The sequence below is a fragment of the Trichechus manatus genome, unplaced genomic scaffold, assembly GCF_000243295.1.
Source record: "Trichechus manatus latirostris isolate Lorelei unplaced genomic scaffold, TriManLat1.0 scaffold00057, whole genome shotgun sequence".
Lineage (NCBI taxonomy): Eukaryota > Metazoa > Chordata > Mammalia > Sirenia > Trichechidae > Trichechus > Trichechus manatus.
Window position 1 is genome coordinate 4,053,817 of NW_004443993.1, and position 21,719 is coordinate 4,075,535.

Below are 21,719 nucleotides of genomic sequence, written 5' to 3' on the forward strand. Positions count from 1 at the left end.
GGTCCTGGGGTTTGGTAGATACGGTTGAAAGGGGAGAAAGCAAAATTCCTGCTCAGACTCTCATTTCTGCTTCCACATCAATCACTACTATGGTCATTCTATTCTCTATTAGAAGCTAATGACACTTTAGGCATCCTTAGCCTCAAATTCATTTCCTCCCAGTCAGAATCTACCTGTCCTCATCCCAACTAAGAACTACACAATGACAACGCCTCTAAGAGAATATTAAAGGAAAAGACAGTGAGTAATCCAAAAATGTTATTTATATATGTTCACTAATCTGATACGGTTCTGTGATATTATCCTGATTTTACTTACTGAAAGTCCAAAACATGGGAAACAAAAACTAAGTGATGTTGAATTCACATATTATAAGTGGTGGAGACAGAATATCTCAAAAGTGCTTTCTGCATGAGACCACACCTCACCAGCAGTTCCATCAACAACAGCTCTGCCTTCACTACGATGCAGGCCATCTTGAGGATTTGATTTTATGCCAACAAGGGAATTTTTCTTTGAGATGTGAGAGTGTTCCTTGTGGACATGCATTCCGAGGAAATCCATGATTGACACTTCCACCCTCTTCTCCTTTAGGGCCTGATGATTCTGTGGTGATCACAACTAGGGAGTCACTGACAGAAGGGGCACATGGAGGTACCACGTGGTCAACCGGTGATCTTACGTCCCCGGTGACTACCATGAATCTAGATCTGGGTGCGTATGACCATCTGTGCACTCTACGTGGGATTTCCTCCTAGTCTCTGGAATAAAGCCTTTGATTCCTTAAATCCTGGGTTTTGGTAAACCAGGATTCAAAAAACGAACAGTTTCTATCAAGTTGATTTCAACTCTTGGCAACTCCATGTCTGTGAGAATAGAACCGTGCTCCATAGAGTTTTCAGTGACTGATTTTGAGGAAGTAGATTACCAGGACTTTTTTCTGAGATACCTGTGGGTAGACTTGAACCTCCATCCTTTTAGTTAGCAGCTAAACATGTCAACCAGGTGCACCACCCAGGGACTCCTACATGAGGGTGACTTCTTGCTATTATACACAGAGGCTATTGATAACATATTTACACGAGAATTTTATTCACTCTTAACTTTCATTGCTTCTACTTTGCTAATGTATCTGATCAGGAGCCAATCATAGCACCCTAAGTAGATGACACAATGTCATTTCTCTGCACATCCCCTGACTAAAGGTGAAGTGGCTTCCTAGATCAGAGACCATCAGTAAGGTCAGAGGTTGAGAGTGAAGAAGGGTGAACATGAGATTATGTATGTATGCATTATGGGACAATTTACTGACTGCAACAAAACATGAAAGAATTGTGGCCCCTTTTTGTAGCTTTAACTACAAAGCTTGCAGTTGAGAGAAGGTGTTCACTTGAGGTGGTGAGGCTGAAGAGGACAGTTGTCCTGATTGCTGAAGCAGTCATGTGGTATGTGCTTTAACGCTGGAGGGCAAAAGAACTCTAAGGTAATTAGGGAGTTGGAAGAATATAAAAACATACAAGAGGTAAGACACCCCATCTTCCTCTTTCCCTAGTCTTTTGAAACTGAACCATGGAGCTAACTTTCAATTAGACACTATGTTATGTTCTTGTTTTTAACCATTTTTTAATTGTGGTGGATATACAGAAACAAAACATTTCCCATTTCAACAATCTTTATATGTACAGTTCAGCAACATTAAATATGTTCGTCATGTTGTTCGACCAGTACCATTGACCATTCCCGATTTTTTCCACCACCCTTGACAGAAGCTCAGTGTCCTGTAAGAGACACAAAGTTTTGTGGCCCTAGGGAGAAAGGCAGTTTATCACAATAAAACAGGTTGATTAAATCCTGGTCTCAAGGAGGAAAAATGGAGTAAAAGAAGGAAGAGCTTCTTCCTCATTCCTGAGTGAATTTTTTACCCTTCAGTATAACAGCCATGTAGATAGGTCTGTGTAGAGACCATGCTGCAGATAAAAACTTCTAGAGCCAAAATGAGCTCTTCCAAGCCAAGAAGAGACCAAGATTGTACCCCATGTTAGACACAGAGAAACAAAATGATTCCTGCCATCTAGAGGGCCAGAAGGTCCCTGGGTGACACGAGAGGTTTCTACTCAACTACTAACCTAAAAGTTGGTGATTCGTAGCCACCCAGCTGTGCTACGAAAGACGGGCTTGGTCATCTACTTCTGTAAAGATTTTAGTGAAGAAAATCCTATGGAGCAGTTCAGCTGTTTCACATGGGGTCGTCATGAGTCAGAATTGACACAAAGGCAATGTGTGTGGTTTCAGAGGACCACAATATGGGCAGGGGATGTATCCAATAGATTATAGGGAGTGAGGAAAGAAAATCAAAACCAGAAGAACTCCCCGTCCACATCCTTGCACATCTAACTAAAGAGCTGTTCTACTCACAGGCCTTCCCACCAGAAGTCCAGGAAAACCTGAAGATCAGATAAATCCAAGCTCTAAGGAGCCCACCAGCAGCCCAGAGACCAGATCCACTGTGGAAACTTCTCCTAGGGAGAGTACGACAGAAACTTCTCCCACAGATACCACAGTGGGACTGCCTACCCTTCAGTCCAGGGCCACAGAGAGTGACAGCACGAGACTCCCTCACATGCACACAGGAGTCACAGTGCCAGTGGAGTCACCAACAGAACAAACAGTATCTACAGAAATGTTCTCACTTTCCCCACCCACATCTGAGACTTGGGCCAGCCCCTACTCTGGGAGATCAAGAGGGACCAGCCAGTCATGGGGCACAGTGTCCTCTTTCCTCTCTGAGTCAAATGCTAGTGATACCACAGGGACTGGTAAGGAAAGTAGCCCTGCTCAGACTTCCAAGACAGCTGGAATAGACTTGTATACGTGGCTTGACCCCACTGGGAAGAACAAAGTCAACACATATGTCCCTCTGAGCACATTTTCCACTGACCTGGAAGACTCTGCAACAAGCTTTATTACAATCCCAAAGGTAACTGTAACCTCTGTGACAGATGAATCAGCTGTGACTGGGGACCTTCCACCCTCAAAGATGACCACTCCTATGAGGAGACAACCAGAAGTTCTGCCACAGACAAGCCCTTCTTCTGAAGAAGAAACCTCTTCACAAGTGCCAGTCTCCAGATTAACCTCAACTTCCTCTGGTTCCTCTGAAATAGGGGGGCCCAGGAACCCCACTTCACCTCCTCCTACCTCAGGCATGACACTATCCTCATCATCCACAAACAGTCATTCCCTGAAAACCACAGTTGTTCCAGTCACTGGTTTCCCAGAAGGCTCCTCCGAGTCCCTGAGCACTGCTACAGGAGAGGACAGGACCACTGAGATGACCTCTGTAGACATCTCCACATCCGTGGCTGGGAACAGACCACCCACATCTGACATAGCTGAGACTACAGCCACTGAGGAGAGTTCCCCTGCTGTAGAGCCCAGCTCCACTCCAGCCTTTGATCATTCCATCCCATTTACAAGTAAGAACCCACTGTTCCTGACTTCCTTTGCATTGGGGTCCTCAGGTTTGGCAGGTATGGCTGAATGGGGAAAAAAGAAAATTCCTGCCGAAACTCTCCTTTCTAATTCCACACCACTACTATGGTCATTCTATTCTCTATTAGAAGCTAGTGGGACTTTAAGCATCTTTAACCTCAAATTCATTTCCTCCCAGTCAGAGTCTAACTTTCCCCATCCCAGGTATGAAGTATGCAATGACAACTGTTCTAAAAGAATGTTAAAGGAAAACAGAGTCAGTAATCAAAAAATGTTATTTATATATGTTCACTAATCTGATAGGATTCTATGATATTATCCTGATTTTACTTAAAGTCCAAATATGGGAAAGAAAAACTAAGTGATATTGAATTCACATATTGTAAGTGATGGAGACAGGATATCTCTAAAGTGCTTTCTGCTTGAGACCACATCTCACCAGTAGTTCCATCATCAACAGCTCAATATGATCCAAGCCATCTTGAGAATTTTAGGGACTTATTCTTTGAGATGTGAGAGTGCTCCTTGTGGACATGTATTCTGAGGAAATGCATGACTGACACTTCTACCCTCTTCTCCTTCAGGGCCTGATCAGTCTGTAGTGATCACAACTAGGGAGTCACTGACAGAAGGGGCACATGGAGATATCACGTGGTCAACCGATGATCCCACATTTCTGATGACTACTGTCAATTTGGATCTGGGTACGTATGACCATCTGTGCGCTCTATGTCGGTATTTCCTCCTGGTCTCTGTAATAAAGCCTTTGATTCTTTAAATCCTGGGTTCTGGTAGGTGAGGATTAAAAAAACAAACAGTTTCTACCGAGTTGTTTTCAACTCATGATTACTCCATGTCTGTGAGAACAGAACTGTGCTCCACTGAGTTTTCAAGGGCTGATTTTTAGTAGGTAGACTGTCAGGCCCTTCTTCTGAGAAGCCTCTGGGTAGACTTGAACCTCCATCCTTTTAGTTAGCAGCCCAACTTGTTAACCATCTGCACCACCCAGGAACTCCTCTGTGAGGGTGACTTCCTGCTATTATACACAGAGGCTACTGATAATATTTTTACACTGAGATTTTATTCACTCTTAACATTGATTGCTTCTACTTTGTTAATGTATGTGATCAGAAGTCAATTATGTCACCGTTAGGAGATGACACAAGATCATTTCTCTGCACATACCCCGAATAAAGGTGAAGTGGCTTCCTAGATCACAGACCATCAGTAAGGTCAGAGGTTGAGAGTGAAGGAGAAGGGTGAACATGAGATAATGTAGATTTGCATTATACGACAATTTACAGACTGCAGTAAAAGACGAAAGAATTGTGGACCTTTTTTGTGGCTTTAAATACATAGCCTGCAGTTGAGAGGAGTTTTCACTTGAGGTGGTGAGGCTGAAGAGGACAGTTGTCCTGATTCCTGAAGCAGTCATGTGGTATGTCCTTCAGTGCTGGAAGACAAAACAATTCTAAGGCGACGAGAGACTTGGAGGAAAATAAATAAAAATATACAGGAAGTAAGCCGTCCCATTTCCTCTTCCCCTAGTCTACTGAAGCCCAACGATGGAGCGTGCTTTCAATTAGATACTAAGTTTTTGTTTTAGTTTTTAACCATTTTTTATTGTGTTGAATTTATAGATAACAAAACACTTTCCATTTCAACAATCTTCAAAGGTACAGTTCAGTGACATTAAATATGATCGTCATGTTGTTCAATCAGTACCATTAACCATTCCCAAATTTTTCCATCACTCTTGACAGAAGCTTAGTGTTCCTTAAGAGACAAAAAAGTTTTGTGGCCCTAGGGAGAAAGGCAGTTTATCAGACTCAAATAGGTTGATTAAATCCTGGTCCCAAGGACGAAAAATGGAGTAAAAGAAGAAAGATATTCTTCCTCATTCTTGAGTGAAATCTTTACCCTTCACTATGATAATAGCCATGTAGATAGGTCTGTGTAGAGGCCATGCTGCAGACAGAAACTTCTAGTGCCAAAATTAGCTCTTCAAACCAGCAAGAGACCAATGTGTTATACCTTGCGTTAGACATACAGATAGAAAATGATTCCTGCAGTCTGGAGGGCTAGAAGTTCCTTGGGTGGCACAAGTAGTTTGTACTCAACTACTAACCTAAAGGTTGGTGGTTCATAGCCACCCAGTGGTGCTGTGGAAGAAGGGCCTGGTGATTTGTTTCTGTAAAGATTATAGTGAAGAAAATCCTACGGAGCAGTTTTACTCTGTATCACATGGGGTCACCATGCATGGTAATCAACTCAATGGCGATGAGTTTGGTTTTAGAGGGCCAGAATATGGGCAGAGGATGTATCCAATAGATTATAAGGAGGGAGGAAAGAAAATCGAAACCAGAAGAACTCCCCTTCCACCTCCTTGCATACTTCCTAATTAAAGAGCTGTTCTAGTCACAGGCCTGCCCACCAGAAGCCCAGGAACACCTGAAGACCTCATAAATAACAAGCTTCAAGGAGCCCAGCAGCAGCCCAGAGACCAGATCCACTGTGAGAACGTCTCCAAGGGAGACTCTGACAGAAATTTCTCCCACAGATACCATGGTGGCACTGCCTACCCTTCAGTCCAGGGCCACAGAGAGTGGCAGCATGAGACTCCCTCACCTGCACACAGGAGTCACAGTGCCAGTGGAGTCACCAACAGAACAAATACTGCCTACATAAAGGGTTTCCCTCTCCCCACCCCCATCTGAGACTTGGGCCAGCCCCTATTCTGGGACACCCAGAGGGACCAGCCAGTCATGGGGCACAGTGTCCTCTTTCCTCTCAGAGTCAAATCCTAGTGATACCACAGGGACTGGTAAGGAAAGCAGCCCTGCTCAGACTCCCAAGATAGTTGGAATCGAGTTGTACACGTGGTTTGACCCTACTGGGGGGACCACTGTGGACACACATGTTCCTCTGAGCACAGCTTCCACTGACCTAGAAGACTCTGCAACAAGTTTTGTTACAATCCCAAAGCTAACCACAACCTCTGTGACAGATCAGTCTGAACTTAGATCCAGAACATGGGTCAGCACCACGTTCATTCCTTCCACTATCCTGAGTGGAAAGACAGTGACAGTTGAATGGTGGACAACTCCTAGAGCCACTATAGGGACTGGTAAGCAAAGCAGCATATCTCTGTCTTCAAAGTGGCCTGGACTCACTAGAGGGACCACAACGGATACCCATGTTCCTTTGAGCACATCTTCCACTGGCATGGGAGACTGCGATCACTCCAGACTCTGCAACTACCCACAGGGTAACCATGAGCTCAGTGACAGATACATCTGAACTTAGCACCAGCAAATGGGTCAGCACCACTGTCATTCCTTCCACCGTCCTGAGTAAAAAGACAATTGCAGCTGAACGGTGGGTAAGTGGACCTGTGAATGGGACTTATTCATCTGCTAGCCCATGGTCAGAGCACACAGCTGGGAGTGAGCAGACTCTCGGTACATTCTCTGAGGCCACAGATACACTGCACATCACTTCCAAGTCCACAGCCCAATTCATTTCACTAGTGTCTCTGACCGATAAAGGCCAACCCATCATCAGCCCAACCAATGCTTCAGGAGGAAAAATAGGCTCTTCACCATCTATCACACTCCCCTCAATGGAGCCTAAGAGTCTGGTGGCCACCACAAGTGTAGTGACTAGTGACAGTGCCTCTACACCTGGGCAACTATCACAGACCCCATCTGTAAGAACGAGCACTGGGGGTGCCCCTACTCCAGCTGTCACCACCAGCATCATCACCATGGGAATAAGCTCAGTTCAGACTACCATGCCCAGCCCAGAGGGAAGTGTAAGCACTACAGACAGTATCGTGGCCACAGAGATCAGCACAGCTGCCCTAAGGCACCCTCCCCACTGGCCCTCCAGAGCTGCTTCTGCCCCAACATCAGGCCCCTGGACTATCACAGGCCTGGCTTCAAATCTGGAAGTCACAGCTTCTCCTGAGGCATTTTCTGCAGTAGGGACAACTTCATCCTCAGCATCAACCACTACTTCGAGCTCCAGGATTGCTCCTCATGGCCAAATGACTATCACTGGAACAAGACTGGCCACTCCATCCTCCTCTGCTTCAGCTGAAAAGATACACACAAATGTGAGAACACTGAGTCCTTCGGACACGCGACTCTATGCCTATCTCAACTTCTTCTGGTGTACAGGGGCTGAGCACCTCAGTTCCTGACATTTCGAGCACAAGTTGGTCTCCCAGTTCAACAGAAACAGAAACCCTGCCTGTTTCAGTGCCTTCTACAGACCATCCAGTTACAACGACTGACACCAATACCCCTCTGCACACTCCTCTGCCTGATCCTCTGTCCACTGTTGACTGGATCACTGGGAGATCCGGGTCAGCCACAATCACTACCTCAGCTCCTCAGGGGGGTACAACTCCCCAAAAACTCCCTTTAGAGACCATGATCAGCCCATCCACCTCCCAGCTGCTCCTCTCTATAGGAGGCATTACAAGTGGGGTCACACCTGATGCAATGGTAAGTAGCAATGAAGTCACTTTCTCAGGGAGTCAAGTTCTCACCAGCAGAGAGGCAGAACAGAGTTCTACCTATCCTCCCACCACAACTTCTGCAACTCCACGGCACGTGTCCAGAACAACAGCAACAACTCTGGGTATGACGTCATACACAAAACGAACTCCAGATCCAACTCCCCAGGGACATGGGCTAAGTACTCCTAAAACAGAACCAAGAGCTACATCTGACTCCTGGACCAGGGAAGAAATAGCCTCAAGCGCATCTCTGAACACTGAGGTGCTAAGTGTCTCTCCTGGCTTGAGAGGGACAATCAAGAAGGTTACTGACTCCTCAAGCTTATTGAGGACCACAGATCTGCTGGACACAAGCTTGGAATCCGGGACAAGTTCATTCCCAAGTTGGAAAAACAGCACATATGAGAGAATAGCTACTTCTGAGCCCACTACTGACAAGGAGGCAATTCAGTCTTCTACAAACACAGCAGAGACAAGTGTGTGGACCACAAATTCTACACAGAAACCTCATTCCACTGTCCTGGTCCACTCAGAGCCATCCTGGGTCACATCTCTAGTAGTTACCACCTCCACAATGGAGGACACCACTTTTTCCACATCAACACCTCTCTCTTTTGATACTACCAGAATTGAGACAGAGCCAACTTACTCACAAACCTCTGAACTGAGGGACACCAGCACCTCCCAGAGGACCAGTTTAACTAAAGAGAAAAGCACTGTCCTTTCCCATATGTGCATGGATACTGCTACTACTGAGCTCTCAAGGACAGAGTTTCCCTCCTTTGATAGCACATTCATCCGAGGACCTACTGAATTAACAAGGTCCCTGGATATCCCTTCAGGAACCAGCAGTAGACCCTCTATCTTCCCTCCCATGTCAGAATCTGTACACATGACCTTCACTACACAGACAAGTCCTCCTGGGGATACATCACTGAGTGCACTTACCTTGGGCACATCAACCACAGGCTCCTGGGAAGGGACCCAACTACCCTTCTCAAGGCCCGCTGGGGCCATAAATCCAATTGATGCTGCCTCCACCAAGGGTGACACCACTACTTCCACATCAACGTCTGCCTTCTCTGAAATCAATAGACTAGAGACAGAGACAATCTCCAACAAAACTCCTGGACTAAAGAATATGAGCACCTCTCTAATGACCACTTCAGTCACAGAGACAAGCACTGTCCTTTCCTATATGTCCACTGGTACTGCTACTACTGAAGTGTCTTGGACAGAATTCACCTCCTCTAGCAAGACATCCATCACAGACCCTACTCAGTTTAAATCTTCTCCCAAAACATCTATACAGAGTAGCACCAGCCCCTCTAACACCCCTGTCAGGACAGAATCTGCAGAAATGCCCTTCACTACACAAACGGGTACTTCCAGGGCTATTTCAAAGGGTGCACTTAACTTGGACACATCAACTATGGCCTCCTGGGCAGGGATGCCATCGGTTGTGACTCAGCGTCTTCCACACTCAGAGATGACCACTCTCATGAGCAAAGGTTCTGAGGATGTATCAAGGACCAGAACTCCCTCTGTGGAAGAAACAAGCTCTTCCTTTTCTTTGTCCTTTCTCCCTGCCACAACCTCACCTTCCCCTATATTGTCCACATTACAAGGGTACAGCCCGTCCTCTCTGCTACCTGTGACCCCAGTCTTCACTTCTGGTCTGGTGAAGTCCACAGATATGTTGGGCACAAGCTTGGAATCTGGCACAACTAGATCAACCACAGTGACAATCCCTGTTCTTTTCCAAGTGTCCACTGGTACTGAAACTACTGAGGTCTCCAAGCTAGAAATCATAGCCACCGATATAATATCAAACCCAAGTCTTGCTCAATCCAAAGGTTCTACTGACATAACTACAGAGAGCAACACCATCTCCTCTACCTTGCCTCTGAGGATGGAATCTGCAGGAATGACCTTCACCACCCAAACAGATGAGCCTGGGGCTATATCACAGGGTGCACTTACCTTGGACTCATCAACCACAGCCTCCTTGCTAGGAACCCCTTCAGCTGTGACTCATGGTTTTCAACACTCTGAGATGATCACTCTCAAAAGCAAAGATCCTCTGGATGTGTCAAGAATGAGCACACCCTCTCAAAAGCAAAGATCCTCTGGATGTGTCAAGAATGAGCACACCCTCTACTGAAGACACCAGTTCTCTCTACTCCCAGGCACCTACTCCTGCCACCAGCTCACCTTCCCCTGTATCCTCTATCTTACAAGGAGGCAGTCACTCCTCTCCTCTTCCTGAGACCTCAGTTCTCACCTCTGGCCCAGTGAAGACCACAGACATGTCGGTCACAAGCCTGGAACCTGGCACCAGGTCACCCCCAAATTTGAGCAGCACCTCAAGTGACATACTGACCACTTCTGAAGCCACCAAGGATATGGAGGCAATTCACCCTTCCACAAACACAGTAGCAGCCACCGTGGGGACCACCAGTTCTGGACATAAGCTACATTCCTTGGTCCCAGCCCCTTCAGAGCCACCCAGGGTCACATCTCATATAGATACAACCTCTATCATGGGGGAGATGAGTGTTTCCACATCATTCACTGAATACTATGAGACCACTGAGATTGAGGCAGAGTCAACTTCCTCCTTGACCCATGGACTGAGGGAGACCAAGAACATCACTAGATTCCAGTTTAGTTAAAGATACAAGCACTGTCTTTTTCTTTGTGTCCACTGGTGCTGCTACTGAAGTCTCCAGGACAGAAACCATCTCCTCTAGCAGGACATCCATCCCAGGCTCTACTCATTTCAAAATGTCTCCCAACACACCTACAGAAAGCAACACCAATCCCTCTATCTCCCATCTCAGGACCGAATCTGCAGGAATAACCTTTGCCACCACAACAGGTCCTCCTAGAGCTATGTCACAGGGTGCATTTACCTTGGACACATCAGCCACAAATTCTGGGACAGGGACCTCCTCAGTTTTGACTCAGGGTTTTCCACAGTCAGAGATGACCACTCTCAGAGATGACCACGTTCAGATCACACTCAGAGATAACCACCAAGATGTGTTGAGCCCTCCCTCTGTGGAAGAAGCCAGATCTCTGTCTTCCATGGTACATACTCCTGTCACGACCTCACCTTCCTCTGTGTCCTCCATGTTACAAGGGAACAGTCCCTCCTCTCCTCATCCTGGGACCTCAGTTCTGACCTCTGGCCCAGTGAAGACCACAGCCAGTTTGGGGACAAGCTTGGAACCTGGCAACAGTTCACCTCCAAACATAAGCAGCACCTCAAGGGATATATTGACCACTTCTGAAGCCACCACAGACACAGGGGCAATTCACCCTTCCACAAACACAGCAAAGGCCACAGTTGGGACCACCAGTTCTGAACATGTATCACTTTCTTTTGTCCTGGCCCACTCTGAGCCTTCCAGGGTCACATCTCCAGTGGCTACCACCTCCAGGATGGTAGACTTCACTGTTCCCACATCACAACCTGCATCTTCTGAGACCACAAGGATTGAGACAATGCCACTTTCCTCCTTTACTACTGGAATGAGAGAAACCAACACTTCCCAACGAACCAACTCACCTTCTGAGACATACACTGTTCTTTCCCATGTATCAACAGGTGCTGCTACTACTGAGCTCTCCAAGACAGACATTCCATCCTCTGATAGAACACTCATTCCAGGTTCTACTCAGTCAACGTGGTCCCCAGAAATCTTCTCAGGAACCAGCAGTAGACCCTCTATCTCCCCTCTCATGACAGGGTCTACACACAAAACCCTAACCACACAGACTGTTTCTCCTGAGCCTACTGCATCACTGGATGCACTTAGCTTGGACACACTATCCAGTCTCCTTGGAAGGGACCCAATTTGCCTCCTCAAGGCCCTCTGGGGCCACAGCTCCACTGGTTACTTCCGCTGTTTCCACGTTAACACCTGTCTTCTATGAGATCACAAGGATTGAGAGTGAGTCAACTTCCTCCCTGACCCCTGGAATGACCGAGTACACCACTTCCCAGCCGACTATCTCAGCTACAGATATAAACCCTCTCCCTGCTCAAGTGTCCACTGGTGCTACTAATACTGAGGTCTCCAGGATAGGACTCATATCCTCTGACAGAATATCCAACCCAGGCCCTGATCAGTCCAAAAGTTCTACTGATACAGTGACAGAAGGCAGTATCAGCCCTTCAACCTCCCTTCTCATGAAAGATACTGCAGGAATGACGCTCACCCCTCAAACAGGTACACTTACCTTGAACACATTAACCACAGCCTCATGGGTAAAGACCCCCTCGGTTTTTGCTCAGGATTTTCCACACTTAGAGATGACCACTCTTATGAACAGAGGTCCTAAGGATGTGTCGAGCCCTCCCTCTGTGGAAGAAACCAGCTTTTTATATTCCCTATCACCTATCCCTGCCACAACCTCATCTTCCCTTGTTTCATCCACATTACCAGAGTCCAGTCCCTCCTCTTCTCTTCCTGTTACCTCACCTCTCACCTCTGACCTAGTCACAACCTCAACAATGTTGAGCACAAGCTTGAAACCAGGCATCAGTTCACCTTCAAGTTTGAGCAACACTTCAGTTGAGATAAAGTCCACTTCAGAAACCACCATGAATATAAAGGCAATTCACCTTTCCACAAATACAATGACCACTGTGATGACCACCAGTTCTGGACATGAATCAGGTTCCGCAGTCCTGATCCATTCAGAGCCATCCAGAACCACGTATCCAGTGGTTACTGCCTTTACAATGGGGGACACCACTATTCCCATGTCAATACCTGCCTCTTTGGAGACCGCAAGTTTTGAGACAGCACCACTTTCCCATCTGACTCCTGGATTGAGGGACACTAGCATGTCTCTGGACAGTAGCTGAGCCATACCATCACACACACCTGCAACTCCTGTGCCCACTCATCTCTTGAAGGAACCAAAGACAGATACCACCTCTTCTGTAACAATATCAATCCCAGATCAGTCTCCATCTTCGCAGTTACCTGAAATTCCTGTGGAAACAATCACTCACCTTTATGCTTCTCCCTCTGTTACTGGGTCTACTGGGGTAACTTCCCTCCCAGAATCCAACCTTAGTGCATCTGTACCAGGAAGCACTCGTCACCTGAGCACAGATATGCCTCCTTCAGCTGAGACCATCCCAGCTGACACAATGAGCCCTTCTCTGCCAGAGGCCATGGCTTCCTCTGCCACAGCTAGAGTTCCAGGCACCAGCTCAGCTGCCCTCTCAGCCAATCCATTCTCTAGGACAGAGTCAAGCCCTGGAGTTGATACTGTCTCCACCACTGCAGAAAACCTGCCTTCACTGGCTGAAACACCATTCCCTTCTTCCACCTTTACTACCACTGACTCTTCAACCAGCCCCACCCTCCATGGGATGACTTCCTCACCAGCTGCCCCACATACAGTGGGGACCAGCCTTGGTGCAAAGAGCAGCACTGCTAAAGGATGCCTGGTGATGGCCAGTACTTTGGAGACATGGAACCAGCCAATCAGGACATCTTTATTACCCCTTGAGGATACCAAAACAACAGAGAGTGTTGACTTGGGAACAGTGACAAATGGTTCTCAAATTCCTTCACACTCAGCACCTTTGACAAGTAAGGACCCACAGTTCCTATGTTCCCATTCCTGGAGGCTCATAGGAAATGGCTCCTTTTCCGAGAGGTAAAAAGGAGTTAATTAGGAGTTTATCCCTATACCAAAAATTCTTTCCAGCAAGTATTTGTTGATCTAGTCTCAGTTCCAGGCACTTGGTTTAAACTTTATGGAAACAAAGATAAATAAGCAAATAATTGAAAATTATAGTACATAATTGGTGCTCTAACATTACTAACTAGTAGTTACTACTAATAATGACAATGACAATAATAACATTGTTTATACAGTGCTTCTTTTGTGCCAAGCACTATTATACTAAGTTATTTAATCCTCGTTGCAATAGTATCTGAAGTAGTTACTATTATAAGCCCATTTTACAGATGAGGAAACTGAAACGCAGAGAGGTTAAGTCACTTTCTCAAGATACACAGCTAAGTGACAGAACTAGGATAAGAGCTCAAATTATCTGACATTGGGAATCCATGCTCTTAGCAATTAGGCTAAGCAGAAATGGTCAGAGAGATTAAGAGGAAAAGCAAGAGAGTATGGCGTGACAGAGTGAGTTTTAAGAACGAGGAGTGGTTAGTTTTATCAAATGCTAAAGAGTAGCCAAGTTGAAATGAGGTGAGAAGTTCTTTGGTAACATAGGAGTCCTCAGGGATTCTAATGAAGAGAATATCAGTGGAGTGGAGGGGATTAGGACAAAAGCTAAAATATTACATAGATTAAAGGAAGCATTTCTCTATATATTGACAACAAAGAGTCAAAAATCAAGGAAGAGGTTAAAGAAGAAGGTGAGCAAATTAAAATTGAGCCAACAAAGTACCTGAGGATATGGGAGGGACCCAAGACCTAAGAGAAGAAACACCACTACCAGGAGATTGGTAGACGAAGGAAGGAACCCCTTGGGGATTACATTCCTCTGAAAGGGCTGAATTTGGCCCCAACTTTTGTTCTGGACTCAAGACCAGAGAGGGCCTCTAACTATTCCAGCACCTACTTCTCCAGACAATGTCTACAGGAGGATGACTTTGATTCCCTCTCACAATTTTAACAACTCACAGTAAAGTCAGACACATTGATGGCTATTGACCCATGTCCTAAAACATGGCTTAGTAGTTCCTTCATCGGTGCTCAGTAAGTAGTGAGTGGGATGGTAAGAAGGTGGAAGTGTGGGTGGAAGGAAGAAAGGAGAGAGAAAAATGGAAGGAAGGATGGATGGCTGGAGATAAAGAAAGATGAAAAGAAGGAAGGATGAATGGAAGAGAGGATCAAAAGAAGACTGAAGGAAAGAAGGGTGGAAGGAAGACTGGAAGGAATGTTGAAAGGAAGTAAAGATTGAAGGAAAGAGGGGTGAAAGAAAACGGAAAAGAGGGAGGAATGACTGAAGGCTAGAAGGAAGGATGGAAGAATAGATTGGTAGATCCAGGGATGGCTGGAAGGATGGAAGAATATGGTGGATGGATGGATCTGTGATGAGTGTAGACACCCATGATATGTAGCTCTGACTCAAGTTCACATAGAAGGATTTGAACAGAATTGTGTTGAGTAGTCATTTAAGTGGATCCATTTAGACAGTGCTCTTCTGGATAAGAATAGTTACCCCGTGTTTCTTCCCCACCTTCACCTTCAGGGACTGATGGCATAGTGAAGCCTATCACAAAGGTACCCAATAAAGCAGCACATGGAGATACCACAGGACCAACTAGTTTCCCTCAGGCATCCACGTCATCTGTTATTCATAGAGGTATGTACAATTTTGTTTACTTCCTAGTAGTTCCACTTGTGGCCCTGTTTCCTGTTCCAGAGAGATGAAATACTTTTTTCTTTATAGAGAATTGTGTGGGGCTGCCTTGGCTTCCTTGTCTAAACTAAATCTTTGTCTAATGGTTACCAGATGGCTTTTACCATTTTGCTTTCCCTCAAAATATGTTAAGTGAGTTTAGCTTCAGGTCAGATATGTCAACTTCACGAATACAGCCCAATTTAACTTAATTCTGAAGACACTTATCAATAGGCTACTTATTATATGTAGAGAAGAAACCCTGGTGGCGTAGTGGTTAAGTGCTACGGCTGCTAACCAAAATGTCAGCAGTTTGAATCCACCAGGCGCTCCTTGGAAATGCTATGAAGCAGTTCTACTCTGTCTTACAGGGTTAGTATGAGTCGCAATCGGCTCGATGGCAATGAGTTATGGGTTTATATGTAGAGACTACGCAATGAACTGAGACCACAAAGATAAAAATATTTTGGCATTGCACCCATGGAGCTCTCAGTCCAGCAGAGAAGACAGCAAAGGAACAAAATAATTATGATGCAATTTTAAAAACTAGGTAATGGAAATATATTTGAACCACAGAGGGAAGGATTCCTGGAGGAGGTAATGTTTGAACAGGGATTTAAAGGATAAGTAGGAGTTTACCAGGGAGACAGAGGGAGCCTATGAGGGTGTTCTGGACAGAAGGGAGAGCAGTGTGCAAGGACACAGAGGAAAACAATACCAGGGAATGTGTTTTCCAGTCCAGTTGGAGTTGAGTTGATTCCAACTCCATGTGTGTCAGAGTAGATCTGTGCTCCACAGGGTTTTCAATGGCTGAATTTTGGAAGTCGATCACCAGGCCCCTCTTCTGAAGGGAATGTCTGGTGTAGTACAAATCACTCACCTTTGCTACAACATAAAATATAAAGGGGTGATGGTGGGATATGAGGCTGGTGAGGTGGACAGAAAACAACATTCGGAAAACCTTCTAAGGCTTGATAATGCTTGAATGTCCTTTAAAAGAAGACAAAGTCTGTGGTCAAAAAATTTTGACAAACATTTTGCTCCTTCTTAGAGACCCATACCCTAGTGGTGTAGTGGTTAAGAACTCTGGCTGTTAACCAAAAAGGCTGGCAGTTCGAATCCACCAGGCACTTCTTAGAAACCCAGTGGGGTGGTTCTACTGTCCTATAGGGTCGCTATGAGTCGGAATCACCTTGATGACAACGGGTTTGGTTTTTTCTTTTTAAGAGATTCATAACACATGTAAGTATATTAAAGACTCTGAATTAAAGAAATCCTACTGTAAAGAAGGGAGTCCTTGGGTAGTGCAGACAGTTAACATGCTCAGCTGATAACTGAAAAGTTGGAGGTTTGAGTCCATTCAGAGGTGCCTCAGAATAAAGGCCTGGCAACTGATTTCTGAAAAATCAGCCATTGAAAACCCTATCTTTTTCTACACAGTTCTACTCTGATACACATGGGGTCACCATGAGTCAGAATCAACTCAGCGGCAACTGGTTTACCAGTTTACTATAAAAAAACTTGCTGAGCTTTGTTCAATCCAGGGTTTTACACAATTATTTGACTGTATAATTTCTTCTCTGAAAGGTCCCTACTAACATTTCACAGAGTTCTGTTCTGCACAAGAGTTTAAAAGTTGCAGGTGTAGATAGCAAGGGGTCTTCCTCGCTGCGTGGCTAAAAGGTAAAGCTTCCCATATATAATAAGCTACTCCTAAGGAATTTATAGAGCAGACTATTTTACCAGCACACTTTGGAAGTTTTTTTAAGATTCATCCTAAGTGGCTTTGGATAGAGTCACCTCCAGCCAGGTATTCATCCTATCCTGTGACCCAGATATCTTAGGTTGGATTCCCCAGAAGCAGATGCTGAGTCTAGGATATGTGGGCAAGTAGTTTATCTTAATGAGGCATTAGTAGTTCAGTGGTAGAATTCTGGTCTTCAACACGGGAGACCCAGGTTCGATTCCCAGCCAATGCACGTTAGCACAGCTACCACCCATCTCTCAATGCTGCTATGATGCTGAACAGGTTTCAGTGGAGCTTCCAGACTAAGATGAACTAGAATAAAAGGCCTGGTGACCAACTTCTGAAAATCAGCCAGTGAAAACCCTATGGATCACAATGGTTCGATCCCCAACCCACCGTAGGGATGGCGCAGGACCCGGCAATGTTTCATTCCATACTGCATGGAAACACCATGAGTTGGGGGCCAACAATAACAAGTTTATCTTAAGTGGCAGATGATTCCAGAAGCACTGGAAGGGGAGGCAGATAAGAGAAGGGGAAGGAGCCAATGCAGGGGGCATTCATGAGCAGGTCACAGCTATGAGCAACAGAGTGTCAGTCCCAATGGGGACCTCTCGGAGATAGTGCAGAACACCTCTGAGTTGTCCTACCCAACGGGCAAGGTGGCTGGGGTATTTACCATCCAACTCCTTCCATCTCGGTGGGTGGCCGCTGGCTCCTAGTAGGTGCTGACCCCTAGCATGTCTGGCCTGTCCTACACACCTCAGGTGTGAAGTCACAGGGGCTACAGTAGGACCCGCCCCCTTGACCTATACTGGAATGCTGAGTGCTGGCAGGACATGAGTGGGGCATGGCCACTGGAAAATGGATTTAAAAATAGGAAATGGCAAAGTTTGTTAGGGATAGCGAGCCACACTCATTGGCTCCTTTCAATCTAGAGAGTTGACTGTCTCCTCTTGGCACTACTGACATTTGGAGCCAGATAATTCTTTGTGGTGGGGGGGGGCTGTCCTGTGCATTGTAGGATGTTTAGCAGTATCCCTGGCCTCTACCCTCTCAATGACAGTAGCACCTCCCTACACACAGTTTTGACAACCAAAAATGTCTCCAGACATTGCCAAGTGTCCCCTGGGGGCAAAATTTCCCGATTGAGAACCACTGAACTAGGACGCGCTTGTAAAATCCTAGATGGACGGTGTTCTCCTCACTTTCTTCTCTTTCCATCCTAGCCCCCGTGGGTCCTGGAATTCAGTTAGGGAGTTAATATAATGCAGTGGTTAAGAGCATGGGTTTAGGGCTCAGACAACTCTTTTCAGATTTCCATGTCATCAGCCAGTAGCTGATGGTCTCTGAGTTCAGGTTTTCTATTCTGTTAAATGACAAGACTAACAGGACATACCATTTAGTGTTCTTACGAGGAAAAAAAGATCAGCATGCAAAAAAAAAAAAAAAAAAAACAAACCCACTGTCACTGAGTCGATTCTGATTCATGGCGACCCCATGTGTTACAGAGTAGAACTGCTCCATAGGGTGTTCTTGGCTGTAATCTTTACAGAAGCAGATCACCAGGCCTTTCTTCTGTGGCACCGATGGGTGAGTTCAAACCACCAATCGTTCGGTTGGTATTTGAGAGCAAACTGCTCGTGCCACCCAGGGACCTTTCAAAGCATGTAAGAGTCTTTGCCATTGCACCTCCTCCTCCTCATCATCATCATCAAATACATATAAAGAACTGAATGTGCACTCTCAGAAATAAGGTCTTTAAGGTATTCTCAGCTACACCAGGGATACTGGTGTGTACCACTGGCAGGCCTGACCCATCATGGGAGTCAAAATCGCCTTTGTTTTTCCCCTCTCCCTGCAATGAACTCCAGCAGACTTTGTGGTCTTTCTAGAGGAGCCTCCAGGTGTTTTTTCTCCTCCCTGGGAGCCATTTTCTGAAGGCCTGATCAGTAGTTGCTGTCTCAGCCAATGCCACTTTACTCTTTTTCAAAGGCTGTATTTCCATCCCCTTGGCCAGCTCTGGTACTAGACTAGTGTAATTCCTGGTGAATTTAATTCAGCAAACGTTTACTTTGTAGTAGCAGTAGGCATTCTAACAGTGCTAGCAGCAGACAGTAATAGTAGCAGTTATTGCTGTGTGCTGTTGAGTAAATTCTGACTCATAACAGCAGTAGTAGGTAATAGTAGTAGTAACCACAGTAATAACACTAGTAATGGTAGGTGATAATAGTAGTAGTAATGGCAGTAGTAATAATAATAGAGAGGAGTAATAACAGTAACAGTAGTAATAACAGCAGTAATGGCAGGTAGTAGTAATGGTTATAGTAACTGCAGTAGTAACAGAAGTAGTGGTAGATAGTAGTGGTAGGAGTAACAGTAGTAATGTATTATTGTGATCCAGCAGGCACTACATTTGGTGCGTTTCTGACAACCCCCTGAGACGACCCCATACCTATCCCCACTTTATAGGTGAGAAATGGAAGTCTATAAGGTTTGGTAATATAAAGAGCCACACATTTATTTAGCAGAAGAGCCAGACTGTCTTATTCCAGAGCCCAAGTTCTCAGACACTATGATACATGATCTCTGTCAAGTCAGAGGAGACCACTTTATGCATCCATCCATCCATCCACATCTATCCATCCATCCATCCATGTATTCATTCATTCAATAAATATTTGTTGAGCACCTACTATATGCCAAGCACTCAGACATTAATAGCTATTACCGAGCAGACTGTGAGGGGTGGTACAGAACAGGTTCAGAGAGTGTGATAAGGAAATACTGAGAGGTGGAGAAGATGAATTCTGATGTGAATTTGTGAAGGTGGTTTGAGCTTGGGTTTGAAGAAGGGCAGAATGTAAGAATCTATGGGGTATGGGTGTGTCAGGCAGAGAGAACAGCTTGAACAAAGGCTCAGAGGCTGGAGAGTACAGAAAATATTTGGGAGCAGGGAGTGGACTAGTCTGATCAAGAGTCTGTGGAGGACTTTTAACCCAAAATTAGGCAGGACAGGTAGGTGAATGCCAATCACAGGCCCCTTTCCCATTCCAGAAGCATCCCAGGTGTATCCCATGTAGCAATAACTGAGAGACAGTGGAGAAAAAACAAGTTATTTGTAGTCCAGTAAGTAATTTGGTCTTGTCCAAATTTTGTGCTTATCCCCAATTTACAGTACTACCCACAAGAGGGACAGAGAGGGCAGAGACCACTGTCACAGCTCTGAAGGTCACAGGAGGCACAGCGATTCCGACCACTCCCTCCACTGGCACCTCGGGAACACTGACTGCCCTCAGGACATCAGGTGACACAGCCACCTCCAGCACAACAGGACTGATCATCACAACCCCAGCTGTTTCTCCCAATGTTCTAGAGATGACAGCCTCGCTGGCCACCTGGCCTGGGGCAGAGACCAGCACAGCTGTTCCCAGGAGAACTCCATTTGCTTTCAAGAGTGAGCCAGAGACCACAAACTTACTGGTCCCTAGTTCTGCAGCAGAGACCAGCCCAGCTCTTGGAGCTCTGACTGATTCTCCTCGTGAACCAGAGACAACAACCTCATGGGTCACCCATCCTGCAGAGACCAGCCCAACTGTTCCCAGGACAACCCTGAATATTTCCTACAGCATATCAGACACCACACCCTCAGTGGCCACCAGTTCTCAGGCAGAAGCCAGTTCAGCTGTTCCAACTCTGACTGTCTCTCCTGGTGTCCTGGATATGGTGACCTCACTGGTCACTAGTTCTGGGGCAGACACCAGTACAACTATTCCATCTATGACTGATTCCCTAGGTCAATCAGTGACCACAGCCTCACTGACCACTCATCCTGGGGCACAGACCAGTTCAGCTGTTTCAACTCCAGCTGTCTCCTCTAGTGAGCAGGGGATGGTGACCTCACTGGTCACTAGTTCTGGGGCAGAGACTAATACAAGTATTCCAGCTATGACCGATTCCCCAGGTCAATCAGTGACCACAGCCTCACTGACCACTCATCCTGGGGTACAGACCAGTTCAGCTGTTTTAACTCCAACGGTCTCCTCTAGTAAGCAGAGGATGGTGACCTCACTGGTCACTAGTTCTGGGGCAGAGACCAGCATGGCTACCCCAGCTATGACTGATTCCCCTGGTGAGCCAGATACAGCAGCCGCATCAGTCACATATCCTACAGAGACCAGCCCAAATGTTCGCAGGACTACCCCAAATGTTTCCCACAGTGAAGCAGACAGCACACCTTCAATGACCACCAGTCCTGGGGACGAAGCCAGCTCTGCTGTTCCAGTTCTGACTGTCTTACCTGGTGTCCTGGATATGGTGACCTCACTGGTCACTAGCTCTGAAGCAGAAACTACTACAACTATTCCAACTATGACTGATTCCCTTCACGAAACAGAGACTACAGCCATACCAGTCACCCATTCCAGGGCAGAAGTCAGTTCAGCTGTTTCAATTTTTACTGTCTCTCCAGGTTTACCAGGGATGGTGACCTCATTGGTCACTAGTTCTGGGGAAGAAATCAGCCCAGCTCTTGGAACTCTGACTGATTCCAT

General features: G+C 46.0%; 1 protein-coding gene across 1 annotated transcript in view; it reads left to right on the forward strand.

The window, feature by feature from the left end:
* The window catches only part of LOC101356310 (mucin-16-like), a 139,859-nt gene that overhangs the window by 23,506 nt on the left and 94,634 nt on the right, over nucleotides 1-21,719 (forward strand). The window contains 6 exon segments of the mRNA XM_023733070.1: nucleotides 7,969-10,150; nucleotides 10,188-10,665; nucleotides 10,667-11,858; nucleotides 11,911-13,635; nucleotides 15,270-15,383; nucleotides 20,345-21,637. Coding sequence (XP_023588838.1) covers nucleotides 7,969-10,150; nucleotides 10,188-10,665; nucleotides 10,667-11,858; nucleotides 11,911-13,635; nucleotides 15,270-15,383; nucleotides 20,345-21,637 — 6,984 coding nt within the window.